This window comes from Myotis myotis, unplaced genomic scaffold, assembly GCF_014108235.1.
Source record: "Myotis myotis isolate mMyoMyo1 unplaced genomic scaffold, mMyoMyo1.p scaffold_m19_p_7, whole genome shotgun sequence".
Classification (NCBI taxonomy): domain Eukaryota; kingdom Metazoa; phylum Chordata; class Mammalia; order Chiroptera; family Vespertilionidae; genus Myotis; species Myotis myotis.
Window position 1 is genome coordinate 66,382,610 of NW_023416379.1, and position 25,862 is coordinate 66,408,471.

Genomic DNA, 25,862 nt, shown 5'->3' on the forward strand with positions numbered 1-25,862 from the left:
TTCTGAATAAAGAATTAAAAAAAAAACTATAAACCAAGAATGACTGCTTTTCTTTTGGACAAGCATTTTTATTATGAGGACAGGTTTTTCTTTATTTCCAAGGCAGTAGCCAGTTTTCAGGAAGATAATTCCTTGCTGCAAAAATTTTGTCTTCAATAACTAGTAATACTAGGACATCTACTCTAAATATATAGATAGATGCTGATTTCATTTCCCTATCATAAAGAAGGCAGAAGTAGTATATCGAATTTGAAGTTGAAAGTCACTTTCATGGTACCATCTATATACTACGGACAGCTAAATTTATATCTCTGAATCACATCTCTGTTGACCTAGACCTAGTGGATGACTGTACTTGGACACGAAAATAAAGTTGCTCAAGTTCAATTTGTGCCAAATTATACTAATTATATCTCCACTCTCCCTTTCTAAAAGAAAACCAAAAGACAAATAAACCTCCCAAACCTTGCAAATGTTGCTTACCACACAGCATACTCTTAATTTCAGTATTTTTTTTTTTTAACTTTTCTTTTTTAAGCAAAAGTTTGCAATTCAGCAGACTTTTCCTTACCCACCCAAACCAAGCTTCCACTTATCTACCTTAACTCAGAGAACACATAAGACAAAAATTCAGCAAAATTAGTAATAAGGAAAAAGATAGTCTTTTATTCTCTTTTGTGACTTTGGTTTTTACACAGTAGCCAGTCAATAAATATTTACTGAATGAATAAAGAATTGCAGGTTTCAGATAAGGAAAAAGCTCCCAGAATTTATGGATAAACTCAGAAAATGTTGACTGATTCCAGAATTCTGAAATGAGAGCTAACAGAGTGAACACATGGTAAATACTGATTCAGCAACATATAATAAACATTCAGATATGTTTTTTCCCCCCAGGGAATGATTTATAAATGTTTATTGATTTGAGAGAGAGAAAGATTGATGTGAGAAAGAAACATCAATCAGTAGCCTTCCATACCCAACTGGGGATTGAACCTGCAACCTGTCCTGACTGGAAATCAAACTTGCAACCTGTTTGGTCCAACAAATTGAAACACCTGGCCAGGGAGCAGCTGACAAATTTTTGACGTCTCTCTTAAGAACACACAAAAGATGAGAATATACTGTAAAGAAAGCTGAAACTTGTAGCATTGTTCCAACAACAGTTTAAACAAAGTTTAGAAAAAGAAGATTTAGATAAGCATTTGACAGTAATAGCACTGTGTAAGGCAAGCAATACTGTACTTAATATAATCTACAAACAAGCAGAATAATTCTTCTGGCCTTACCATAGGCTGAATAAAGTACATGGCGCCCGCCCCCCACCCCCGCTTGCCCTCCACCCCCCTTTTTGCCCTCCACCCCCTTTTTTCCCCTTTTCTGAAAGGAGGGTTATCTACATACCTTGTAATTATTAATTTTATTTCTCAGGGATCATGGCACCACAGTTCTGAGAGAGGACTTTAGTATGTTCATTATTGGGAAAGCATCCCTTAAAGTATAAGTAAGTTATACTTCTTCTGGTTTATATAAATCTTTACAACAAGTCTTAAAATGTAAATAACAGAATACTTTTATGTTAAAAAGAAAATTAGAATTAAGTATGAGAAGGTCTTTTACATTTATTAATGTAGGGATAAGATCTTACATTTGTATTGTATTTTTTATAACAGCATTCATTATCGTATCTTACATGGAATATACATTACTTGATAGCATGCAATGAGTTCATTTGATTACAAAGATGTTTTTATGCCATTTTCACTGAATATCACAATATGAGCATTTTCCCACATAATGAAACATTTGTTGAAAGTACCATTTTTAAAGTTGTGCAAAAATTTGACCTGTCGAAATAAAACAAATTTTCATTTCTGAATAGTATCATTTTATAAAAATATGCAAGTTTAAGTGATGCTTTAAAAATTTGCCCAGCCCTAGCCGGCTTGGCTCAGTGGATAAAGTGTCAGCCTTCGGACTGAAGGGTCCCGGGTTCGGTTCCAGCCAAGGGCACATGCCTGGGTTGCGGGCTCAATCCCCAGTAGGGGGCGTGCAGGAGGCAGCCGATCAATGATTCTCTCTTATCATTGATGTTTCTATCTCTCTCTCCTTCTTCCTTCCTCTCTGAAACCAATAAAGAAATATATTAAAAAAAAATAAAAAACCAAAATAAATAAATAAATAAAAATTTTCCCAGAAATTCTTTGAGTAAACTGAAGAAAAAGCACACTTTTGATCAGTTGTCTTTGCTATTTCACTTATATGTAGAATAACACACATTGTAAAGATAATTTTACCTTCGTGCTCAAGTCAAATGTCTTTTGACTGTGCTTCTGCCATGATCAACAATTTTATCTTTGCATTTTAGGAAAGATAATTAATTACTAAGTTTTCTTAGACACAATTTTTATAATAGAAAACACACTCCACTCAAATAACTTGATCATATGAATTTTAAACATCCAAGTACCTTAACTTCTTCACATAGTTCAGTAAGTCGAGCTTCCACATCCATATCCTCTGAAAGGATTAAAAAGCAATTAGAGAAAGTATTTCAATGTTATATCTGAAAACTATTTTTGAAATTATATAAATTAAATTACCTTTTAAAAACTAGGTTAAGAAATGTTCTGACTATATTTAATGAATTAAATGTCAACATAATGTATATTCATAAATACATTAATCATGTAGGTAATGTGATAAACATTAAATTCTATGCTCTGACTATTAAATGGAGTACTTCAGTTCCCATAAGAGGCTAACACAGTCAAGGAAATACTGCCTACATACCTAAAGTAAGATGCACTGCTGCATCACAAAAAAGACAAAACATGTAATTAGGTTTTATTGTATTTCACATATTGTAAATTCCACTAAAGATTAGTAGTCTGTCTTTTATGTGTACATGCCTTGCTTTTTACAAAAGCTATTCCTAAAAATTCCAAGTAAAATTAATTTTTATAACCCCAAAATATTTAAAACATACCCGGAGTATAGGCTATTTAATGAAAATGAATGACAAAAAATCCTCTTCAATAAAAAGTTTCTAATTTGGTTTAATATTCACTTTTCTATAAGTCTAACAGTGAGACAAAGTTTTTCCATACAATCCTAATTTATTTAATGTGTGCTAGAACCATCTATAAAAAAGGATGTACACATTAATTTGCAATTAAAATGGTAATATTTACAAGGGCATATAGAAACTAACAAAATAGATTTATTATATATTTTTTATTTTTCCAGATAAAAATTTCCCTAGGTCTGACATTCTATATTTAGATATACTTCATTTTTATTCAGAAATCAAAACAAAATGAATTATCCTAAAAGAACTATAATAGCATAGTCGTGATCACACAAAATTTCATAATCTTGTTGCTTAAAGAGAGTTTAATTGATCCTTCTCAAAGGCAAGAATACTTTCTTTGAAATCCTGAATTCACTCATCAACTTACTATCTCATAAGACATACTGAACGTTCACTACTTGATAAAAAGAATGATAAACATTTAATTTGATAAATAAGCAGGTACAATTATGTAGTAAATACAACCAAACTATGATGTGAACAACAGATACTCTACTGGTAACTGAAACTACTAGAACACATATTTTGTAACTGACAAAATATATAAATAAAATTATATTTAGTTATTAAAATATACCAAGAAATAGATCACAAATTTGGTCAACCCACTGATAACTAAAGATATCTGATATGATTTCACAAATCATTCATTGTCAAATAAATCTACTATTAAGTTTTCCAAAATTAAAAAGAAACCAGCAGCAGACCCTGTATTAAAATCATAACTTTCATATGCCCAGATCTATTTTCACATTATTCATGATCTTTTCCTGTGATAGAAAAAGTTAGTTTTAGTAGTTACATACTACTTCAATGTAACCAACATCTTAAAGAATGTTTAAAAGCAAAACTTAACCTCAAAATCTTTGAATTCAAATGATTTAAAAATCATTTAGGAGTGTTACCTGAGTTTAAAATTCTACTTTAATTAATTTTTCTTCTTAACATTATACACACACACACACACACACACACACACACACTAGTATATACAATTTTATAGGATTCTACAAATGTGATAATTATCTTACATAAGATAATTTATTTTAGCTCCTCCTGCTAATTCTAGGTTAGAGCCTTGAACATACTCTTCCATATTTTTCAAACATACATACATATACATATATGAGTTTTGGAGTTGCTGTTTTACAAAATGGGATATTTTACACACTTTCTGCAATTTGCCTTTTTTTCTCAGCACTACTCCATGAAAATCTGGAGCCCTAAAGCATTTTCTAAAATGGATGTATAATATTCCTTGGTGTGAGTACCTCATAATTTATTCTATATTCCACTCTGCCAGATGATGAACATTTATCTTTACTTTCAGTGTTTTAACACTAAGAATATAGCAATAAACATGCTTGTACATATATCTTTACATACTAGTACTCTTATTTCTGTTATATAGGTTAACAACAGTGGGATTATTAGGTCAAAGGGTAAAATCTAATTTTCTAAATCCATCCATTCATTCATCTACTCTGTTATTCAACAGATACTTTAATGCCAATATAATGCTAGCATTTATGAATCAAAGATATCTTAATAGAAGTATTAATAAAAGTATTAATAAAAATCATAATTTAATTCATTACACTTTAGTTTTAAATCTTTTCCCACCCAACTAAAAACTGTGCCCTTCTTTATATAGGCCTTATTACATAAGTAGCATTCTGTAAAATTATTTAAAATGTAAATTGATAGGCTTACAATAGTTTAAATGAGAATTATATATATATTTTCTAGTTTACTTATCTTTTTTTAAGATTTTTATTAAACTTGTTTGGGAAGAAGTATATTTTTACTGCTAGAAAGAACACTAACCCATTTCAACCAATCAAAGCGTAATATGCTAATGATATGCTAAGGCCGCTCAATCGCTCGCTATGATGTGCACTGACCACCAGGGGGCAGATGCTCTGGGTGGTAGGTTAGCTTGCCACTGGGGTTCAGCTGATTAGGACTGAGCAAGATGGGCTGGACATGCCCTGGAGCCCTCCTGCAGTCCCTCCCTGGCTGGCCAACCTCCCATGTCTCTCTCCTGTTCCAATCGTGCACTGGTGGGGTCCCTCAGCCTGGCCTGTGCTCTCTTGCAATCCAGGACCCCTTGGGGGATGTCGGAGAGCTGGTTTCAGCCCAATCCCGCAGGCCAAGCTGAGGGACCCCACTGGTGCATGAATTTGTGCACTGGGCCTCTAGTGAGAATATGAAATTGTATTCCAAAGTAGTGATCATAATAAATCTTCAACCTTTGTTTTTTTTCTTCCTGATAAGAAAATCATTTTCTCTCTTAAGTTTTAGTGAAAACTAACCCAACTTAAGTATTTCTGAGCTAGTTTTCATCTGAGAAATGTTAAGAAAGATTTTGGCTTCTTAATTTCCTTTTGTTCATAATCCTAAAAACTAGGAAACACTGTAATTTTATTTTATTTTTTATTTCTGTAGCCTTTCATAACTTTTTAAAAATGTAATTGCGATGGTCTATCCAACTCAATGTAAAAACTTTCAATATACTTGTAAAAAAGATAGTAAATTAAATTCTAGTCAATAACCAACATCTAAAATATATAGAAAAATACATCAATAACATAAGGAGATTAAAATATTTCCTTTACAACATGTAACATATCTAGATGGTCCTGACTGATACTATTTAGCTTTTTAAATTTAGAATAAAAAAATAAATGCAAATTGATGCAAAAAGCAAAACCAGATAATGAAGATGTTTCTCTTCTTTATTTCTGTAATGCATGAAGTTAACTTCAGTTTTTAAACCGCATTTCATTCTCATCAGTCGTACCCAAAGATAAATTGAAGGCAATATAATTAAACCAACAAATTCTGGCAATAAATATGGTTTCCAAAAAGTGCTGTTTGTGGGAATTCTAAAAGTATATGGCAAGAGCCAAAGAAATCTTTGCATTTACCATTTCTAGTTTTAAATAAAAACTTCAATATTACAAATTAAGAAATTAACCAAAGCTTATCTACAAATCAAATTCTAAAAGTTCTTAAATAACGGTGGTAGAAACATACTATATAAATAAATACATATTTATAAAATTTGACACTAATTTAAAGCAAAATTTAATACTAATTAAGAGGGATTATTTACTTAACCTATTTATAAACATACCTAGACAGGTGTCTTTCTGGGTTCGTGGCTGTTTTCTTCTGAGAAGGCGCTCATAAAGGACCTGCATGTTGGCCTTGGCTAGTTATAAGGATTGCACACAGCACTAGTTACTACACTTCTTTTACAACAAAATTTATTAGAATTTCCAAAGTTGTTATTAATAGACTTAGCATTGGTCTGATAATGCAGTTAGATTAGAATTCTGAAGCAGAATCTTTGAGTTAGTTAATTAGTTTATTAGAATTACAAATGATGTACATTCAAGTTTATATTATTTTATTCTTTTCTATTTAAATGTATGCACCACTCAACATTTCATAATCAATATTTTCATGTTTTAATTTCTTAGACTCAGAATTTTAGAAATGGCAGTGATCTCAGAGATCAGCTAACTCAAACCTTTGCTTTTACAAGTGTAGATACTGGAGCCCAGAAAACACTTGTCAAAGCCTAGATTCCAGAACTTGTGACTCCCATTTTCAGTAAGAGCTCCTGGCACCAAACCAATATTTAACTACATGCCGTGAAAAAAATGTACATCATTTATCTAGGAGAAAATAAAAAGGCAAAAGCAGAAAGGAATTCAAGGCATATTTTAAAAGGCAAAGCAGAGTTTAGATACATTTTTCAAAGTATGGTGGAGTTTAAGACTTTTAAATATATTTATTTGAAAACTCAAGAAAAATGCTAAATAGTAGAAGGAAATAAAATAAATCCTTTAATCAAGAACTACTTTAAGTCTACTTATTAAAACTGGTGAATGTGATGATGTTTAGTCAAAAGTGTTTTAAGGATGTATTATCTATTGCCTATAATTTAATTTTGGTATAATAAAAATAAACAATGTTAATATTAATAACTAAGAATATGCAGCTTATTTTGAATAGTTGATAGTTTTTTAGAGATTCCCCTAGAAGAAGCATTCAAGAATAAACTAATAAACTAAGTCAAAATAAATAGAAAAGAAAATATAAATAGTAATGAAAAGTTTAAGAATAAGCCGAAACCGGTTTGGCTCAGTGGATAGAACGTCGGCCTGCGGACTGAGGGGTCCCAGGTTTGATTCCGGTCAAGGGCATGTACCTGGGCTGCGGGCACATCCCAGTGGGAGATATGCAGGAGGCAGCTGATCGATGTTTCTCTCCCATCGATGTTTCTAGCTCTCTATCTCTCTCCCTTCCTCTCTGTAAAAAATCAATAAAATATATTTTTAAAAAAAGAATAATACAAAGTGTTACCAAATAAATATTTATTGAAGATGAGTCTTGATTTTAAAAATCCTTAGAAAACTGCTATAAGCTATGTATTGATGCCTATATACTCTTTAAGTAACAACAAAAACTGTATTATGATGTTTTATTCATTCATTCATTCATTCAACAAATATACTTGAGTAAATAGATGAATAAGGTAGTAATAATTTTACTCTATTACTATTATATACTTATTAAAATTAAAGTCTGGGTTTGCTTTAGAATTTTATATTTTGATAAAATATATTAAGCATATAATTTGGAATAAAGTTGAAATTAAATATAAGGGCTCTTTTAATTATGAAATTTTCTACATTGCATCTAGAAGCCCAAAGTAACATATAGGACAAAAAAAAAAGGCAATACCTACCTAAAAGAAACTTAAAAGCCTTATAAATACATGATCACACTGAAGTTAGAGTAATAAATTAGCAATAAAGTGCTAATACTGTCTAATGCATTTGAAATAAATTTTTGCCTTTGAAAAGATATGCTTGATTTCTTTTACATCACTTTCTTTTAGAGGAATACTTTTTAAGTTAAAATGTGGTTCATGTGTTTTTTCATTTACAAATATAAATCTATTTGAAAATTAAATGCTCATAGACATCTTCCTTATATATGCACATATAGGCCCATCTCGTATATGACTCTCTACATTAAAAACACAAGAAGCCCTGTCTTGAGGGTAAGCTTCTCTCATTCACCCCTATACTGAACTGATTCCTTATTAAGGGAAGGGGAGAAGTCAAAGCTCTTTAAAGACAGAGACCCTATTTTTTTCTCAATCACCTGACATATTAGGTACTCATAAAAAGCCCAAGGGAATTACACCATTAAGAAATCTTACTCCTAGACCTGCTTTACACCTCTATCTTTTGGATGTCCTCATCTTTCCTGTCAGACTCATGCACCATATCTGGTTCCCTTTAATTTTCCCTACCCCTTTAGAATAGAATTCACTTTGTATATACAGTCTCAAAGCTAGTAAAAGAAATGGCTCCAAACATGTACTCTTCAGCACTACAAGCTAAAGCTTCCATAAAGTCTACATCAAAACTATTAACAAATTTTCTTATAGAAATATTACACATGGCTTCTAAGTGTCACACCATTACTTTTTATAACACTACTTTTCAGGTATGTGGTACTGTCCTTCATTAATATTGTGGTTTAATAATTTTGTGGTCTGGTCATTAAATTAACCAAAATTTATTATATAATTCTCGTAAGAAAATATGTCCGAGTTCCAAAGAACCAAGTTAAAAAATATATGCACCATAATTTTTCCATTAATTGAGGATAAGTGATAGCCTAAAATCATTTATTCTACAAACAATCCTTTCATTTTAAAAAGTTTGTATTTTAAGGAGTAGTCTCCTATAGGATTCTCCTAAGGGAAATAGAAGGATTCAAAGTATAGGAAATAATAGTAAGGAAAAAGAAAATTTCAGAGGATAGTAATCAAAAGGCTTCCACACTTCCATTGTTATCTTTAGGAAGAACACATGAGCCAAAAAGAACAAACACACATTCCTATTGGTTGTGTTTCTGTGTACACATTGGTATTTTCGCATCAAATACCCTAAACAGACTATTGATACCTGCTTCTCGTTAAGTTAAAAAAGTTTGAACTGAACTAATGGAATTAAACCCTCTGGAGTAGTTGCTGATAGGGAATGCACAATATCCAGCATTTTCTCACAGCTGAATTTAAATAAGGTACAAATTATTATACTTTCTTATAATTCTTTTGCATTCCCAAATAGGCAATTATAAAAATAGGCTAATTAGTCTCAAACCCAAGATTTTCAATAACAGTGACTATGTTTGAGTGCATCAATATGTTAAAAGACAGATTCTTGAGTAACAAAAGAAATAAACAAAGAACACTGAATAATTTAAGATTTAAAAAGTAATTCCTGATTTACTCAAATGTAAAATAAAAATAATTTACTCGGGTCCTAGCTGGTTTGGCTCAGTGTAGTATTGGCCTGTGGACCGAAAGGTCCCGGGTTAGATTCTGGTCAAGGGCACATGCCCGGGTTTGTGGGCTCGATCCCCAGTAGGGGGCGTGCAGGAGGCAGCTGAACAATGATTCTGTCTCGTCACTGATGTTTATCTCTCTCTTTCCCTTCCTCTCTGAAATCAATAAAAAAAATATATATATTAAAAATAAGTTACTCAGAAGAGATCACTAAAATGTGCTTTTATGGTGCTATAAGCTGACATTTTAAAATAAAAACTTATAAAAAAACTATCATTGAAAGTCTAAATAAAAACTCATTTTTGCTAATCCCAATAATTTGTCTTAATTATATATGTACAAGGATTTTGCAAACTACAAATGACATACAAAGTTAAGGTAATATGATTTTTTAAAATTTATTTTATTGAGAGAGGAAGGGGAGAGGGAGAGAGAGGGAGAGGGAGAGGGAGAGGGAGAGAGAGAGAGAGAGAGAGAGAAATATCAGTGATGAGAGAGAATCATTGATCGGCTGCCTCCTGTACACCCCCTCCCTATTGAGGATTGAACCTGCAACCTGGGCATGTGCCTTGAGCGGGAATTCAAACGTGACCTTCTGGTTCATGGGTAGATGCTCAACCACTGGTCCACACCAGCCAGGCAAGGCAATATGACTTTTTTTTATCATCTACTGTAACATATATGCAAATATTATTGTTGGATTAAAACTAAAGTTTAATTATTTTCTGAAATGAAATGAAAGAAATAAGATCTGAGGTCACTTAAAACCAAATGTACATAAAAATGTCCCAAGTACCTATCCTCTTTTTCAATTTTTAAATATTTGGAAGTATAAATTTAATTTATGTTCCCATGATTCTATAATTACATTTGCTTTCCAGTATACTTTCTGTTTATAGTTGTAGTAATATATGAACATATGCTTTTATAAAAAAATCTATCAAAAGACTCATTTCAAACTTAGCATCAAGAAGTTAGTTCTCAATATCATAAATTGCAGAAAATAATTACCAAAGGTGGAAAAAGATGGAACTGAGAGAGAAGGAAAAGTGAAGCACTTAACATTATAGTTTTAGTATAGAAAAACTATGTCAAAGCTGATAACTAGCAACATGAAAATGAAGAAAATTACTTGAACTATAGGATAGGTCTGACTACTTTAACATACCTAGTTCTAGTTTCTGACAAGAGGGAATCTCTTCTGTTACCGTGATGAAGTAGCTGTGCAATCCCTTGAAGGCTAGCAGCAAAGTGGCACAAAGTGTATAATGAAAATGATAAGCATGATGTAGAAAGGAGTCTGCAATAATGAAGCTGCAACCCTAAAGAATAGATTTGGGATATAGAGTGTTAGTAACCAAATATGTAAAAAATGTTACACTTGAAACTTAAGAGAAATGAAATAAAAACCTTAAGCATTTACTAATTACAGTTATTCTAAAACAAGAAATATGGCAATATTTTAAGGAGTTGTTCTTAATACAAGCAATTTAAACATGAAATGCAACTCTAGCAATTTCAGCGACAGATTTTTAAAACAAGCAGATTATGAGTTTTTTAAAAATTTGAGGTTCAAATTACAGTTGGACTGAGGGACAGACACTCTGCTTTTATAGTATAACTAGTGTCCCAGTGCACGGATTCCTGCACATTGAAAGGAAATTAGAAAAAATATTTTAATATTGCTATTCGCCCTTTCTCTATAATAGAAGTGTCAACCAAATTCATGATCGACAATGACAGATCGAAACACACACGTGCGATTGGCGCCAGCGAGAGCTTTATGTGTATCGTGCATGCATGAGTCAACTTAGCCTTTTATATGTATAGAATAAACTTGCTTACTTAGACCTGCTTTTTGATGTAGCTAAACTTTTTCCAGCCCAGTGAAGCACCCCAACTTCTCTTTCAGGTAATTGTTAACAACACAGCAATAAATATCAACACAAAGCAGATTATTATTGTAGATCACGCAGGGAGAACAAAGGATAAAATATTTAACTGCAGCCATGTTTGACTATATTCTATGCAGTGAGAAAACCTGAAGTCATTTCCAAGGTCCACCATTTCTTACTTCTTTTCAGTCAGGTCAAGTTTCTAAATGTTCTAAATCTCCGTTTTCCAGCTAATGAAAAGAAAATAGGATTCTACTGAGTCTCCTATCTACCTATTCCAGGAGTTATGTGAGGACCAAATGAGATGAGGCATGGGAAAACGCTTCACAGACATTTGGTTAAAGTATGAAATATTTGCACCTGGCTATTAAGCAAGTCGTGTTCCTGGGCTGAAGAAGCTCCAAGGAGACTAGCTGCTAGGGAGAGGAAGCCGGGCGTTGCTATGTGACGTCATTACATGGAGCCCACAGCGACCGTTTCGGGCTGGGCTGTGGGCCTCATTTTGCGCCCTGGGGTCTTGGCAGCATTGGCTGCGATTTGGTGGAGTGTTGCTCCGGGGTGGTGGCAGTGCCTGTGTCCCACTTGGGGGAAGCTGAGTGTTGGTTTGTCGGTGCCAGGTCCGTGGTGCCATTTATTTTTAAATGGCCAGTGCGTGTCATGGCAGCTCCTGCATTGAGCATCTGCCCCCTGGTGGTCAGTGTGCATTATAGCTACCGGTCAGATGGACACTTAGCCTTTTATATATATAGAGAGAGAGAGAGAGAGCGATTCCCTTCTCCTTTCAGAGGAGTAATGGCTATACTTGTACTACTGCATGTTGAGTCTAACTATGCCAAATGTTCTTTACAGGCATGTTTAGAATGATTCTACCAGTTCTGTTAAGAGAGCAAGAGGTGCCAGTAATAAGTTTAAAAAGGCAAAAATCTCTAACCATTAAATTTGGTAAAATCTTGAAGTATCCAGTTAAAATTTCAAAATAAACAACTGGAACCAACCAATTTGTTAGGGTCATATTTAATTAGGTCTATTAAGTTGTTGAACTCAAAACATTAATATAAAAGAAATATTACATTCACAGATAAAACATTATAGAAACATCTCATTTGAAATAAGAAGGAAGAAAAGATCTATAAACATATCAGTTCTTACATCTGGTGATAGCTGTTTTGTGTAGTTAATACCAAAGACCACACTTTCAAGAGTTGGAATCACAGAATCTCTGTTTTGTGCTGGTGCATTTCTATTTAACCAAGTAGTCTTCACAGGGCGAGGAAAGCTGGAGGAGTAAGTACATTATGGTCACAAAAGTCTACCTGAGTGATAAGTTAAATATTTAAAAAGAAAAGTCTTACAGGAGTAGAATAAAAAGCAAGGGTTTTCCAAGTTTATGATTTCTTTTTTTTTTTTTTTTTAAAATATTTTTTTGATTTTTTACAGAGACGATGAGAGAGGGATAGAGAGTTAGAAACATCGATGAGAGAGAAACATCGATCAGCTGCCTCCTGTACACCTCCTACTGGGAATGTGCCTGCAACTAAGGTACATGCCCTTGACTGGAATCGAACCTGGGACCTTTCAGTCCGCAGGCTGATGCTCTATCCACTGAGCCAAACCGGTTAGGGAGCAAGTTTATGATTTCTAAAGTATTCCAAAGTAATTTTTCCTTTAGTAATTTGAATGATTATGAAAAGACACAATCCTATATAATAGAGGTAATATGCAAATTGACCATCACACCCTCGCACAAGATGGACGCCACCATTTGGCCACAAGATGGCCGGCAGGGGAGGGCAGATGTGGGTGACCAGGCCAGCAGGGAGGGTAGTTGGGGGCAACTGGGCCTGCTGGGGAGGGAGGGCAGTTGGGGGTGACTGGGCCTGCAGGGGAGAGAGGGCAGTTGGGGGCGACCAGGCCTGCAGGGAAGGGCAGTTAGGGGCAACCAGGCTGGCAGGGGAGGGCAGTTGGGGGGGGACCAGGCCTGCAGGGAAGGGCAGTTAGGGGCAACCAGGCCGGCAGGGGAGGGCAGTTAGGGGCAACCAGGCTGGCAGGGGAAGGCAGTTAGGGGCAACCAGGCTTGCAGGGGAGGTCAGTTAGGGGTGACCAGGCTGGCAGGTGAAGGCACTTGGGGGAAAAATCAGCCTGGCAGGGGAGGGCATTTGGGGGTGATCGGGCCGGCAGGGGAGGGCAGTTGGGGGCGATCAGGCTGGCAGGGGAGCAGTTGGGCGTTGATCAGGTTGGCAGAAGAGTGGTTGGGGGTGATCAGGCTGGCAGGCAGGAGCGGTTAGGGGCAATCAGGCAGGCAGGCAGGCAAGCAAGCAGTTGGGAGCCAGCAGTCCCGGATTGTGGAAGGGATGTCCGGCAGTCGGACATCCCTTGAGGGGTCCCAGATTGGAGAGGGTGCAAACGCCCCCTACCCCCAGTGCACAAATTTTGTGCACCGGGCCTCTAGTGAATATATATTTTTAAAAACTAAGATTAGATGCTTGAGATTACTTCTTTATAACTGGGCCTCAGGGAACCTCAAAGGATCCTAAAGACAAAACAGTTGGATCCAGAGTAGCTAAATGACAAATGAGGGTCAAGCTTTAATTTGGAAATACTGATCTTTCAGAACTTTATAAAGTTAACACTTAATCAAATAAGGATACTACACAGAGAAGTAGAGAGTAGGGAAATTACTAAATTTATTTGTTCCCTCTATTTCTCAAAAAAAGATATTTTCTTTCTCTTCACTAAAAGGCTATGAACTCTATTAAGATTTTCTTTATATGTGCTTCAGGGCACCATCTCAACCATATATTATATGAACCACTGTTGTTAGTATTAACATTACATTTCATATAAAATTCTACAAATAAGAAGTCTATTCTGTTTGAAAGTTTAAAAATCATACACAATATTATTTGAGATAAAGTACTAGCTAATCATACATAGGCCAAAGCATTTGGACTATTTAGCAGTGTCAAAAAAGGGAAAAGACAGGAAAGTAAGTCAGTTTTGCCATAAGCAGAGAATAGCCTTCATCTGCAAAATCAAAATCCCCAGTAAAAAAGGGAGCAAGTCAATGGTAAATTCCACTTGCTACAATGCATTTTTGAGAATTGAGTTATAAAAGTTGTACTTAAAAGAATCTATAATAATAAAAGTATAATATGCTAATTAGACCGGATGAAGCCAGGGTTGCAAGGGAAGCCCGGGTCCTGGGTGCCAGAGGGAAGCCAGTGCCGGCAGGAAGGCCTATTCTTGCACAAATTTTGCGCATCAGGCCTCTAGTTCATATATAACAAACAGGTTGTGTAAAAAACAAGCAAAGAAAGAAATCCTAACCCCACTTAATTTTACATAACTGATTTAATGGCTTTAGTTGGGTTGATCATAGAAATTGTTTTAAAGAAAAGGGTAATAATATAAATTAAATTTTTTTCATTTTGTTTCAATAATAAAAAATTCACCTATAATAAAACTTCAGGAAAAACTTGTCGAAGCATAAATAATGAGGAATGTTACCCTTAACATGACCCCTCTACCAGCACACCACCAGCAAAAAGCTTTCCCTTACCCTCTCCTTGCTTCCCTTCTCCAGCCTCTCATGCACAGGCAAAGAAAGGCAGGGAAAGATGTTCCTCCTTTAGGGCAAAATTCTAGCAGCAAGAGAGGGGATATCAGGGCCCATGGCAGCTAGGTAAAGAACAGAACCTCAGATGTTGTAGGCCCCTCATTTTCTTTCCCAGTCACTAACCAGAGCCAACACTTAATCCTCTTGGCTTCTGATTCTGAGTCAAAAATGTCTTCTCCTTCCAGCAAACAATCTCTAGGAGATGAGCTGTCCCTTTCTCCTACTAGTCTGTGGCAAAAACTGCTGCATTACAAGAGGAAGCACACATTTAACTCAATAGTATTAGTATGAATATTGCTACTCTATGTATTCAGGACCTTAGAAAGCATTATTAATAACCTGAGCTAACCTCTATGAACTATATATTTTTCAGAAGAGAAACTAAGCCGGTGCTATAAAGAAAAAGGAATGGTAGATTTAGTTTAGTTAGGGATTCTAATTGAAAATACAAAAATAAGAGATTCAGAAAACTACAGGAATGTTTTTCATAAACAAATAAACTTTTATCATTAAAACCTAATATGCAATTCATATAAAAGTAGTATTACATACTACTTATCTCAAAGTTATATTTCAAAAACCACTTTCTTGTCAGAAAGTTTCATTCAGTTATCATAATATTACATATTAATTAAACCTAAATTTAAAAAATTTTGAGGAAGTTTATGTTAAAATAATATACAATAGCAACATGGTTCTATTTACAGAAGTTAAAAGCAATCGAGAACAAACTCTCAAAGGCCTAAGAGGTAAGACAAAGATGGCCAAACATTAGTTACTTATTAGAGAACTAGATCTTACTAGAGAATAAGGAAGGCAAAGCAAATTAAATAGAACTCTTCCTGGCTCTCTGCTCTAAAAGAGATTATGGGAAAACACAATGGAAGAGGTTCTCACAGTTTTTAAAACAATGTAAAGATATGCCACAGGAGGCTCTTACTTGTGGGCAATATATTAAATTGTGGTGGTCTTGCCCTGGCTGGTTTGGCTTGGTGGATAGAGTGTTGGCCTGCGGACTGAAGGGTCCCAGATTCGATTCCGGTGAAGGGCATGTACCTTGGTTGTGGGCACATCCCCAGTAGGGGTGTGCAGGAGGCAGCTGATCGATGTTTCTCTCTCATTGATGTTTCTAACTCTCTATATCTCTCTCCCTTCCTCTCTGTAAAAAATCAATAAAATATATTTAAAAATAAATAAATAAATAAATAAATTGTGGTGGTCTTCTGCAAATTCTGCGGATAATTCTACAAAATTACCTACTCCGTGTTCTGATAAATTAGTCTAATATCATAACCTTTAAGCATCATCCCTAATATCAGTTGTTTGAATCAGATTTGTGTCAGAAATTATAAAGTAGACAATTAAAAATCCAATCAATTTGGAGTCTTTTCATATATTACTGATTTGAAAAGTGTCCATGAATTGCCCATACCACAAGGATAATGTTTTATTGTAAAAATGAGAGCTTGAATTGTATTCTTACATTAATAAAAGAAATTGTATCTCCCCAGGGTAGTGGACAAAAAAAAATAATTTCTCCAATGCATTTATTATGATCCAGAATTTTATGCACTTTTAAGCTAAAGTGATATACATAAAATAATTTTAAAAGACTTAGTCAAGATGTATTAAAATTGACTAATGACTTAGAAAACAAGAATTATTGTATAATATAGATTTAAGAAGATAAAATTAGTCCATCCAGACAAGAGACAAACAAAAATCTAAGAAAAAATGAATATACTTTTCCAGAGGGTAAATAATTACAGTGTAGCACTGCATAAAAACATAAATTCAGACTAAACAATATTGTATGGTTATTTCCAGACTGCATTTTTCTTGTTCAGTATATCTGATAATGATTGCTGCATATTTCTGTAACAATAAAGTTATCAATCAAATGTTCCCATGCTCTTCAATTTTATTAATTCGATATTTTAGTATAAAATGAAAGTATTTACTAAATAACTATGAATTAGAAATTCCTTAGTTCTTCAGTTATCTTTATCAAAGTATCTGTTTTCAATATAAAAATAAAATATATTACATTAATAAAAACCAGGGTATTGGGTTAAATTTACCTTATTAGTGGCTGGTGTAGTGCAACCAAAGATGCATGGACTGTAACAGACACAACAGAAAGGTGGAAATAATCAAACATAACATTAACATGATGATGAAGACCTCTATAGATGTTAAAGTGCAGCTTCAATGTTCGGCTACTTATTAGTTGCAAGGCATTCAGATCATCTGCCCTAGAAAAAGCAACATATGTGCATATAAGTATAGAATATTTCCTAAAGGCTAATATTCTGCAAAGCTGTTTACTAGTAAACTATTCAAACATTTACTTACTTAATTACTTTTTAAAAACTGATAATGTAAATAATTTTTAAAGTATCATGTTTGAATTAGACAGCAATATATAAGTCTTGTCTGATTTCACTACCTGAAGCTCATGGCACAAAGGAGTAGGCCTAACCACTGGGGAAAGGCTGAATTCTAAGACGTAAATGAGGACTCCAATATTAACAGGTAATAGAGTAACTATGGATTTTTAATTGTTTTGTTTGCCTACTTACGAATAATCTCCATCTGTAAAGTGTAGGTCCAAGGATAACAGGAAACCCATTTCCTCAAGAGTTTCTTCAATCTGAAGAAAAATTATAATACAAAATACTTTTAAAATATTATAGAAAGTTATAAATATGCCTTGAGGCTTTACAAAAAATAGTTATGTAAATATATATAAAGAGATATGTACCTTTCTTTCATCCAACAACATTTTAACTTTGAAGATCATAACATCATTTAAAACAACCTCCTCATTTTTATATAGAATTTGAAATGTTTTACTGCAAATCAGAGAATCATGAACTGAAGCTGGAAAGGCTAAAGACATACCTAAAATAAATAAGATACATAATTGACAGTTAAAGGACAAAATATACTAAAAGTAAATTAAAACTTTTACTTTAAAACACCGTAAGCTTGATTATATTACTCCAATGCCAATATCATTTTATTTAGCAATATTAAAACGTTTCTGATAATTTATTCATTTATATGATAAAAAATGATAAATACATTATAACCATTATTTAGTTGTACAATTATCTTCATCAAGGAAGGTAATATGGAAATCACAAAGTAGATATTTTAAAAGTAAAAAATTGGTATGTATACCACAGAAGCAAGCAAATTAGCTTTTCAAGAATTTGGTTTGCTTTTGTCCTGGTTGCTAGAAAGTAACCTCTAAAACTTGGAATAAAGAATCTAGCTGGGGGAGAAACCAAGACGGTGGCATAGGTAAACACCGGAGATTGCTGCCTCGCACAACCACTTCAAAAATACAACTAAAAGACGGAACGGACATCATCCAGAACCACAGGAAGGCTGGCTGAGTGGAAATTCTACAACTAGAAGGAAAGAGAAAAGCACACTGAGACTCAGAGGAGGCGCAGTGCGGAAGTAAAATACAGAGGTACAGAGGCGCATGCGGAGCGGGCAGGCGGCTGAGGGCGTGGTTGTCGTTTTCAATCAGGAGGGTGTCTCAGGCTCTGAGCTCCAGTTCCAAGCGAGTCTCTAGGAAGCCAGACTCAGACGGGAGAAGTGGGACTGTCTGGCAACGGTCGGAACTCGAGGGCAGCTTTCTCTCGGAGGTGCTTGCAGCGTTTGCCGGGATGCTGAGAAGCGGCCCCTGAGGGCAGGAATGAGAGCAGCCATAACTGCTAGCTCCGCCCTGTTGATCCCGTGGGACCCGCCCCGCCCAAGCCGTGCACGGAGCCTTTTGATGGTAGCCTCAGGCAGAGGCTAGATTAGCACCTCCTTAGAGATCCAGGAGCCAGTGTGCCCAGTGGTCAGAGTGGGACCATCCAGTTTGCAGCCCCTTGGATCCATAAGGGACACACTCAGGGGGCAGACTCAGTGAGTACCAAAGCCTCATTGAAGCAAGTCTTGCCCCGGAGGGGTGTCTCCAGCACAGAAGTTCTCCCATTGCAGACACAGCTGATTCTCACAGCCAATTGGCCTGGAGTTCAAACCCTCCCAGTGTTACCTACAACAATCAAGGCTTAACTACAAGACTGTGCACAAAGACCACAAGGAGGTGCACCAAGAGTGTCCTCCACAGGTAATTGGGGAGGCTTAACCACTGGGCCCTAGAGGAAACTTAGCACAGAAAACCACTTTATCAACACAGGGAAGCATAAAAAATGCGGAGACAAAGAAACAGGACACAAATGACAGAAATGGAGGAAAGCAAACTACCGGATTTGGAGTTCAAAACCACACTTTTAAGGTTTTTCAAGAACTTTCTAGAAGCCGCCGATAAATTTAGTGAGGCTCTCAAAAAGACTGGCGAGACCGCCAATAAATGTAGTGAGAGCCTCAAGAAATCTAGTCAGACCCTCGATGTTATGATAAAAGACCAACTGAAAATTAGGCATACACTGACTGAAATAAAGGATATTATACAGACTCCCAACAGCAGACTAGAGGATCGCAAGAATCAAGTCAAAGATCTGAAATACGAAGAAGCAAAAAACACCCAACTGGAAAAGCAAAATGAAAAAAGAATCCGAAAATACGAAGATAGTGTAAGGAGCCTGTGGGACAGCTTCAAGCGTACCAACATCAGAATTATAGGGGTGCCAGAAGATGAGAGACAGCAAGATATTGAAAACCTATTTGAAGAAATAATGACAGAAAACTTCCCCTACCTGGTGAAAGACATAGACTTACAAGTCCAGGAAGTGCAGAGAACCCCAAACAAAAGGAATCCAAAGAGGACCACACCAAGACACATCATAATTAAAATGCCAAGAGCAAAAGACAAAGAGAGAATCTTAAAAGCGGCAAGAGAAAGACAGTTACCTACAAGGGAGTACCCATACAACTCTCAGCGGATTTCTCAACAGAAACTTTGCAGGCCAGAAGGGAGTGGCAAGAAATATTCAAAGTGATGAATGCCAAGAACCTACAACCAAGATTACTTTATCCAGCAAAGCTATCATTCAGAACTGAAGGTCAGATAAAGAGCTTCACAGATAAGAAAAAGCTAAAGGAGTTCATCACCACCTAACCAGTACTATATGAAGTGCTGAAAGGCATCCTTTAGGAAGAGGAAGAAGAAGAAAAAGGTAAAGATACAAATTATGAACAACAAATACACATCTATCAACAAGTGAATCTAAAAATCAAGTGAATAAATAATCTGATGAACAAAATGAACTGGTGATTATAATAGAATCAGGGGCATAGAAAGGGAGTGGACTGACTATTCTTGGGGGGGAAAGGGGGATGTGGGAAGAGACTGGACAAAAATCGTGCACCTATGGATGAGGACAGTGGGTGGGGAGTGAGGGCGGAGGGTGGGGCGGGAACTGGGAGGAGGGGAGTTATGGGGGGAAAAAGAGGAACAAATGTAATAATCTGAACAATAACGATTTAATTAAAAAAATAAAAATAAAAATTTTTAAAGAAAAAAAAAGAATCTAGCTGGGGAAAATGGGAGATATCGGTAATACTATCAACAATAAAAATATACTTTAAAAAAATAAATAAAACAAAATAATAACAAAAAGGAATCTGGCTGGTCATTGTCCCTGATTCCTGGAAGGTGATCTCTGAATCCTTGGAATTTCCCAGTGACAGAAGTGTCTCTGTTATTCATAGTGGGCCCTGAGAGTTTGTTAATGAGGCGATTCAAGGTGGGCCCCCAGATAGTTTATGTTAAGGAGATTCAGGATGGGAGTTGGCCACATCAGTAAGACCAACCACATGATTAGAGAGCTGGGACTTTGAGCCACATGATGTAAATCTAATCTCCAGGGAAGGGAAAGGGGCTTGAGATGATGATTCAATCAATCATGGCTATGTAATAAAATACAAATAAAAACTTTGGATATTAAAGTTTGGGTGAGCTTCCCTGGTTGGCAATATTCTATATTTTGTAACATATCAATTTTCTGGGGAGGGTAATGCATCCTGACTCCATGGGGAGAGAATAACAGAAGTCTCACAAATCTAGGATCCTCCCAGATCTTGCCTTATGCATTTCTTCTTTAGGTTCTAATTTTATCCTATATAATAAAACTGTAAGATAAGTAGAATGCTTTCCTGAGTTATATGACTTATTTTAGTGAATTATCAAACTGGCAGGGGTAATACAGGAACCGAAATTTATAGCCAGCTAGTCAGAAGTGAGGGTAGTTTGTGGACACCTAAACTTGCAGCTGGTGTCTGAAGTGAGAGCATTCTCAAAGACCATGTCCTTAGCCTATCAAGTTTGGTCTGCCCTCTGAGTTGTTGGTACCAAGTCACTCCCGCAGCCCACCTGCTGTCTTATTTCTCTATCCTCAGATATAACATGATATGAGAATCCATCAAAGAAACTGGAGATGTTTAAGCCAGAGATAAAGCCAGGTGGGCATCCCTGTGGGTCAGCAAGCCCCAAGTGGGATATAAGGGTCCAACTGGAATAGGAGGGTGGTCTGTTCACACTGGGTGGTAGTCTGATGTTTGAGCCTGTGCCTGGTGAGAAGGGCAGCCTGCAGTGAAGTGTCAGAACCTGAGCAGGGTGAAGAGGACAGTCTAGGAGAAGGGGTGATTTAGAGTGAGGTATTGGGAACCACACAAGACGAGGGGGGCAACTGTATGGGAGGGTACCTAACGCTGGAGAGCTGGAGTTCAAATTAGGTAAGGAAGGTGTCCTTGTAGAGAGGCATCATGTAGGGTGTAGGAGTCCAAAAGAGAAGAGAAAACTTTCATATAGGGGAGAGGGTGAGTGTCTGCAGGCTGACACATTCTGATTGTGCCCAAGTAAGGTAAGGAGGGTGTCCACATAAGGGAGTCACCTGACACATAAAAAATACATAAATGCCTCCATATAATTCTGTAAATTACATCTACACTGAGTGTTACAGAGAAGGGCAGCTATGGCATCTTATGAGGATGAGCCTAGTTTGTGGAGTCAGGAAAGCTTTGTTGACAATATAGCATTTTAGTTGAAATACCATGAAAAAATGTTAGTCAAATAAAGATGGAAAGAAAGAGCATTTCAGGAGGAAGGAACAGAAACTTATTGAAGGCAAAATTCATGTCTCATATTTCTTACTTCATATAGTATTATGAATATGGTCAGCACTAGTGGAGAAAATGCAACCTGTGTACGCTGTTGATGAGAATGTAAAATGGTGTATCCGCTATTGAAAACAATATGGAGGTTCCTCAAAAAACTAGAAATAGAACTACCATTGATCCAGCAATCCCACTTCTGGAAAACAGGATCTCAAAGACATATATGCATTCCCATGTTCATTGCAGCAATATCACAGTAGCCAAGCGGTAGAAACAACCTAAATGTCCATTAACGGATGAAGAGATAAAGAAAATGAGGTATAGGATGGAATATTTTCAGACTTAAAAAAGAAAGAAATCCTGTCATACAATACAACATGAATGAACTGTGAGGACTGATGCTACATGAAATAGGCTGGTCAAATACAGGATGATTCTACTTCTATTAAGTTTATCTAAAATAGTCAAACTCATCGAAGCAGAGAGTAGAAAGGTGGTTGCTAGGGGGCTGAGAGGAGGGGGAAATGAGAAATTGCTTTTTATGGTATAGAGCAGTGATGGCGAACCTACGACATGTGTGTCAGAGGTGACATGTGAACTCATTTTTTTCGTTGATTTTTCTTTGTTAAATGGCATTTAACTATATAAAATAAATATCAAAAATATAAGTCTTTGTTTTACTATGGTTGCAAATATCAAAAAATTTCTATATGTGACACGGCACCAGAGTTAAGTTAGGGTTTTTCAAAATGCTGACACGCCGAGCTCAAAAGGTTCGTCATCACTGATACAGAGTTTCAGTCACGCAAGATGAAAAAATTCCAGTGACCTTCTGTATAAAAATGTGCATATAGTTAACAACACTGTACTGTACCCTTAAACATTTGTTAAAAGGGCAGATTTCATGTTATGTTTTTTTGTTTTGTTTTAACCACTAAAAAAAACAAAAAAAGAAAGGAAAAGAATGAATGTTTTACTCTAGAGTGTTAATACCACAGGGCAATATCCTATAAAATAAAATCCTAATATGCTAAGTGTCTGACCATTCATTTGACCAGTCACTATGACGTGCACTGACCACCAGGGGGCAGACACACCGACCGGTAGGTTAGCTTGCTGCTGGGGTCTGGCTGATTGGGACTGGGCAAGGTGAGCCAGGCACACCCTGGAGCCCTCCTGCGGTCCCTCCCCGGCCCCGATCGTGCACGAGTGGGGTCCCTTGGCCTGGCCTGTGCCCTCTCGCAATCCGGGACCCCTTGGGAGATGTCAGAGAGTCGGTTTTGGCCTGATCCCCACAGGCCATGCTGAGGGACCCCACCAGTGCACCAATCCGTGCACTGGGCCTCTAGTATTTAGAGAAAAGCCCTGAGGATTCTGTCCTAAGGTAAATAATAATCTTCCTGACATTCTGTATTTGGGCCTGAGTGGCCAACTATACCACAGCTTACCCAATTACAAAACTTTACCCCTGTTTTCAGGCCCACCTTTTACTTCCCTTCATCTGTTACACCTGCCAGAAATCCTGGAAGGTGGTCCAGAAGGTAGTTTAGCTCTTACTTGTGTTTTCTGTCCTTCAAAAATTTATTGAAATATTTGTCTGTTACCTTTTTGTGCTTTTATACTGCTACTAGAGGCCTGGTGCACGAAATTCGTGCGGGGGTGGGGGGGTGGGGGTGGGGGGGTGGTGGTGTCCCTCAGCCCGGCCTGCACCCTCTCACAATCTGGGACCACTGGCTCCTAACCGCTCACCTGCCTGCCTGCCTGATTGCCCCTAACTGCTTCTGCCTGCCAGCCTGATCATCCCCTAACCACTCCCCTGCTGGCCTGATTGACGCCTAACTGTTCCCCTGCAGGCCTGATCGCCCCCAACTGCCCTCCTGTGATGGACTGACTGCCACAACTGCCCTCCCCTGCTGGCCTGATCGCCCAACTGCCCTCCCCTCCTGTGACCCACCTCCTCCGCCGGGACCTGTCTCCTCCACGCCGCGAGGAGCTGTGGGACCCCCAGGCCTCACCGCGCAGAGCAGCCGCCGGACCCCGCCTCTGCTGTGTGTGTGGCCAACTTGTGGCACCCATCTTGTGATGATGTCACGTGTGAGGACCACCTAGGCCTTTATTAGTATAGACTAGAGGCCCGGTGCACAAAAACTTGTGCACTGGCGGGGGGCGGGGGGTGGGGGGTTTCCCCTCAGTCCCACTTGTGCCCTCTCATACTCTGGGACCCCTCGGGAGATAACGACCTGCTGGCTTAGGCCCATTTCTGGGTGGCAGAGGGCAGGCCCAATCCCTAGGTGACTGCCCTGCAGCCCCTGGTTGGGCTCAGAGCAGAGCTGATTGGGGAGTTGGGGCACGGCCCCCTGTCACACACAGAGCAGGGCGGATCAGGGGGTTGGGGCACCACCCCCTGTCACCCACAGAGCAGGGCCGATCAAGGGGTTGGGGACCTCCCCCCTGTCACACTCAGGGCAGGGCTGATGGGGAGGTTGGGTGCCGCACCCTGTCACACACAGAGCAGGGCCCATGGCGGGTTGGGGCGCCGCACCCTGTCACACACAGAGCAGGGCCGATCAGGGGGTTGGGGAGCTCCCCCCTATCAGGCACAGAGCAGGGCCAATCAGGGGGTTGTGGCGCCTTCCCCTGTCAGGAACAGAGCAGGGTGGATAGGGAGGTTGTGGCCCCGCCCCCTGTCACACACAGCCACAGGGTGATCAGGGGGTTTGGGCGCTGGCCCCTGTCACCCTGCTCCAGGAGCCAGGAGGCCTTGTGGCTCCGCTGATCCCGGTGCTGGGAGGCTCCCTTGATCCCAGGTCAGGAGGCCTTGTGGCTCCGCTGATCCCAGGTCAGGAGGCCTCGTGGCTCCACTGATCCCAGGCCGGGAGGCCTTGCGGCTCCGCTGATCCCAGTGCTGGGAGTCTCTGCTGATTCCAGGCCAGGAGGCCTCGTGGCTCTGCTGATCCCAGGCCGGGAGGCCTCACGGCTCCACTGATCCCAAGCCAGGAGGCCTCGCAGCTCTGCTGATCCCGGTGCTGGGAGGCCTCGAGGCTCCGCCTATCCTGGGTTCTGGAGGCCTCTCGGCTCCGCTGATCGCAGTGCTGGGAGGATATAACTATATAGGATAAAGGCCTGGTGCACGGGTGGGGCCGGCTGGTTTGCCCTGAAGGGTGTCCCGGATCAGGGTGGGGGTCCCGCTGGGGTGCCTGGCCAGCCTGGGTGAGGGGCTGAGGGACATTTTCAGGCTGGCGGGTGACTGAAGCTCCCAACCTCTCCTTTCTTCCTTTTTTTTTTTTTTTTTAAATTTCTAGTTGGTCTTTTTTCTTTCTTTCTTTTTTTTTTTAAATTAAATCTTTATTGTTCAGATTATTACATTTGTTCCTCTTTTTTCCCCCCATAACTCCCCTCCTCCCAGTTCCCGCCCCACCCTCCGCCCTCACTCCCTACCCACTGTCCTCATCCATAGGTGCACGATTTTTGTCCAGTCTCTTCCCACATCCCCCTTTCCCCCCCAAGAATAGTCAGTCCACTCCCTTTCTATGCCCCTGATTCTATTATAATCACCAGTTCATTCTGTTCATCAGATTATTTTATTCACTTGATTCTTAGATTCACTTGTTGATAGATGCATATTTGTTGTTCATAATTTGTATCTTTACCTTTTTCTTCCTCTTCCTCTTCATAAAGGATACCTTTCAGCATTTCATATAATCCTGGTTTGGTGGTGATGAACTCCTTTAGCTTTTCCTTATCTGTGAAGCTCTTTATCTGACCTTCAATTCTGAATGATAGCTTCGCTGGATAAAG

General features: G+C 37.9%; 1 protein-coding gene across 34 annotated transcripts in view; it reads right to left on the reverse strand.

Annotated features, from left to right (window-relative positions):
• FAM135A (family with sequence similarity 135 member A) overlaps positions 1 to 25,862 on the reverse strand; it is a 106,643-nt gene that overhangs the window by 43,057 nt on the left and 37,724 nt on the right. For 20 of the 34 annotated variants that reach the window (XR_004969011.1, XR_004969012.1, XM_036318329.1 and 17 more), the window contains 7 exons: positions 17,749 to 17,888; positions 17,567 to 17,637; positions 17,066 to 17,239; positions 12,518 to 12,644; positions 10,642 to 10,795; positions 6,234 to 6,311; positions 2,471 to 2,520 (listed from right to left, as the gene is read on the reverse strand). Coding sequence is in view for 32 of the 34 variants with exons in the window: in XM_036318327.1 (XP_036174220.1) it covers positions 2,471 to 2,520; positions 6,234 to 6,311; positions 10,642 to 10,795; positions 12,518 to 12,644; positions 17,066 to 17,239; positions 17,567 to 17,637; positions 17,749 to 17,888 (794 nt within the window). In the remaining 2 variants the exon portion in view is untranslated. Of the gene's footprint in view, positions 1 to 2,470; positions 2,521 to 6,233; positions 6,312 to 10,641; positions 10,796 to 12,517; positions 12,645 to 15,107; positions 15,228 to 17,065; positions 17,240 to 17,566; positions 17,638 to 17,748; positions 17,889 to 22,238; positions 22,343 to 25,862 lie in introns of all 34 variants that reach the window. The other 14 variants (XM_036318323.1, XM_036318345.1, XM_036318324.1 and 11 more) reach the window with 8 other exon arrangements.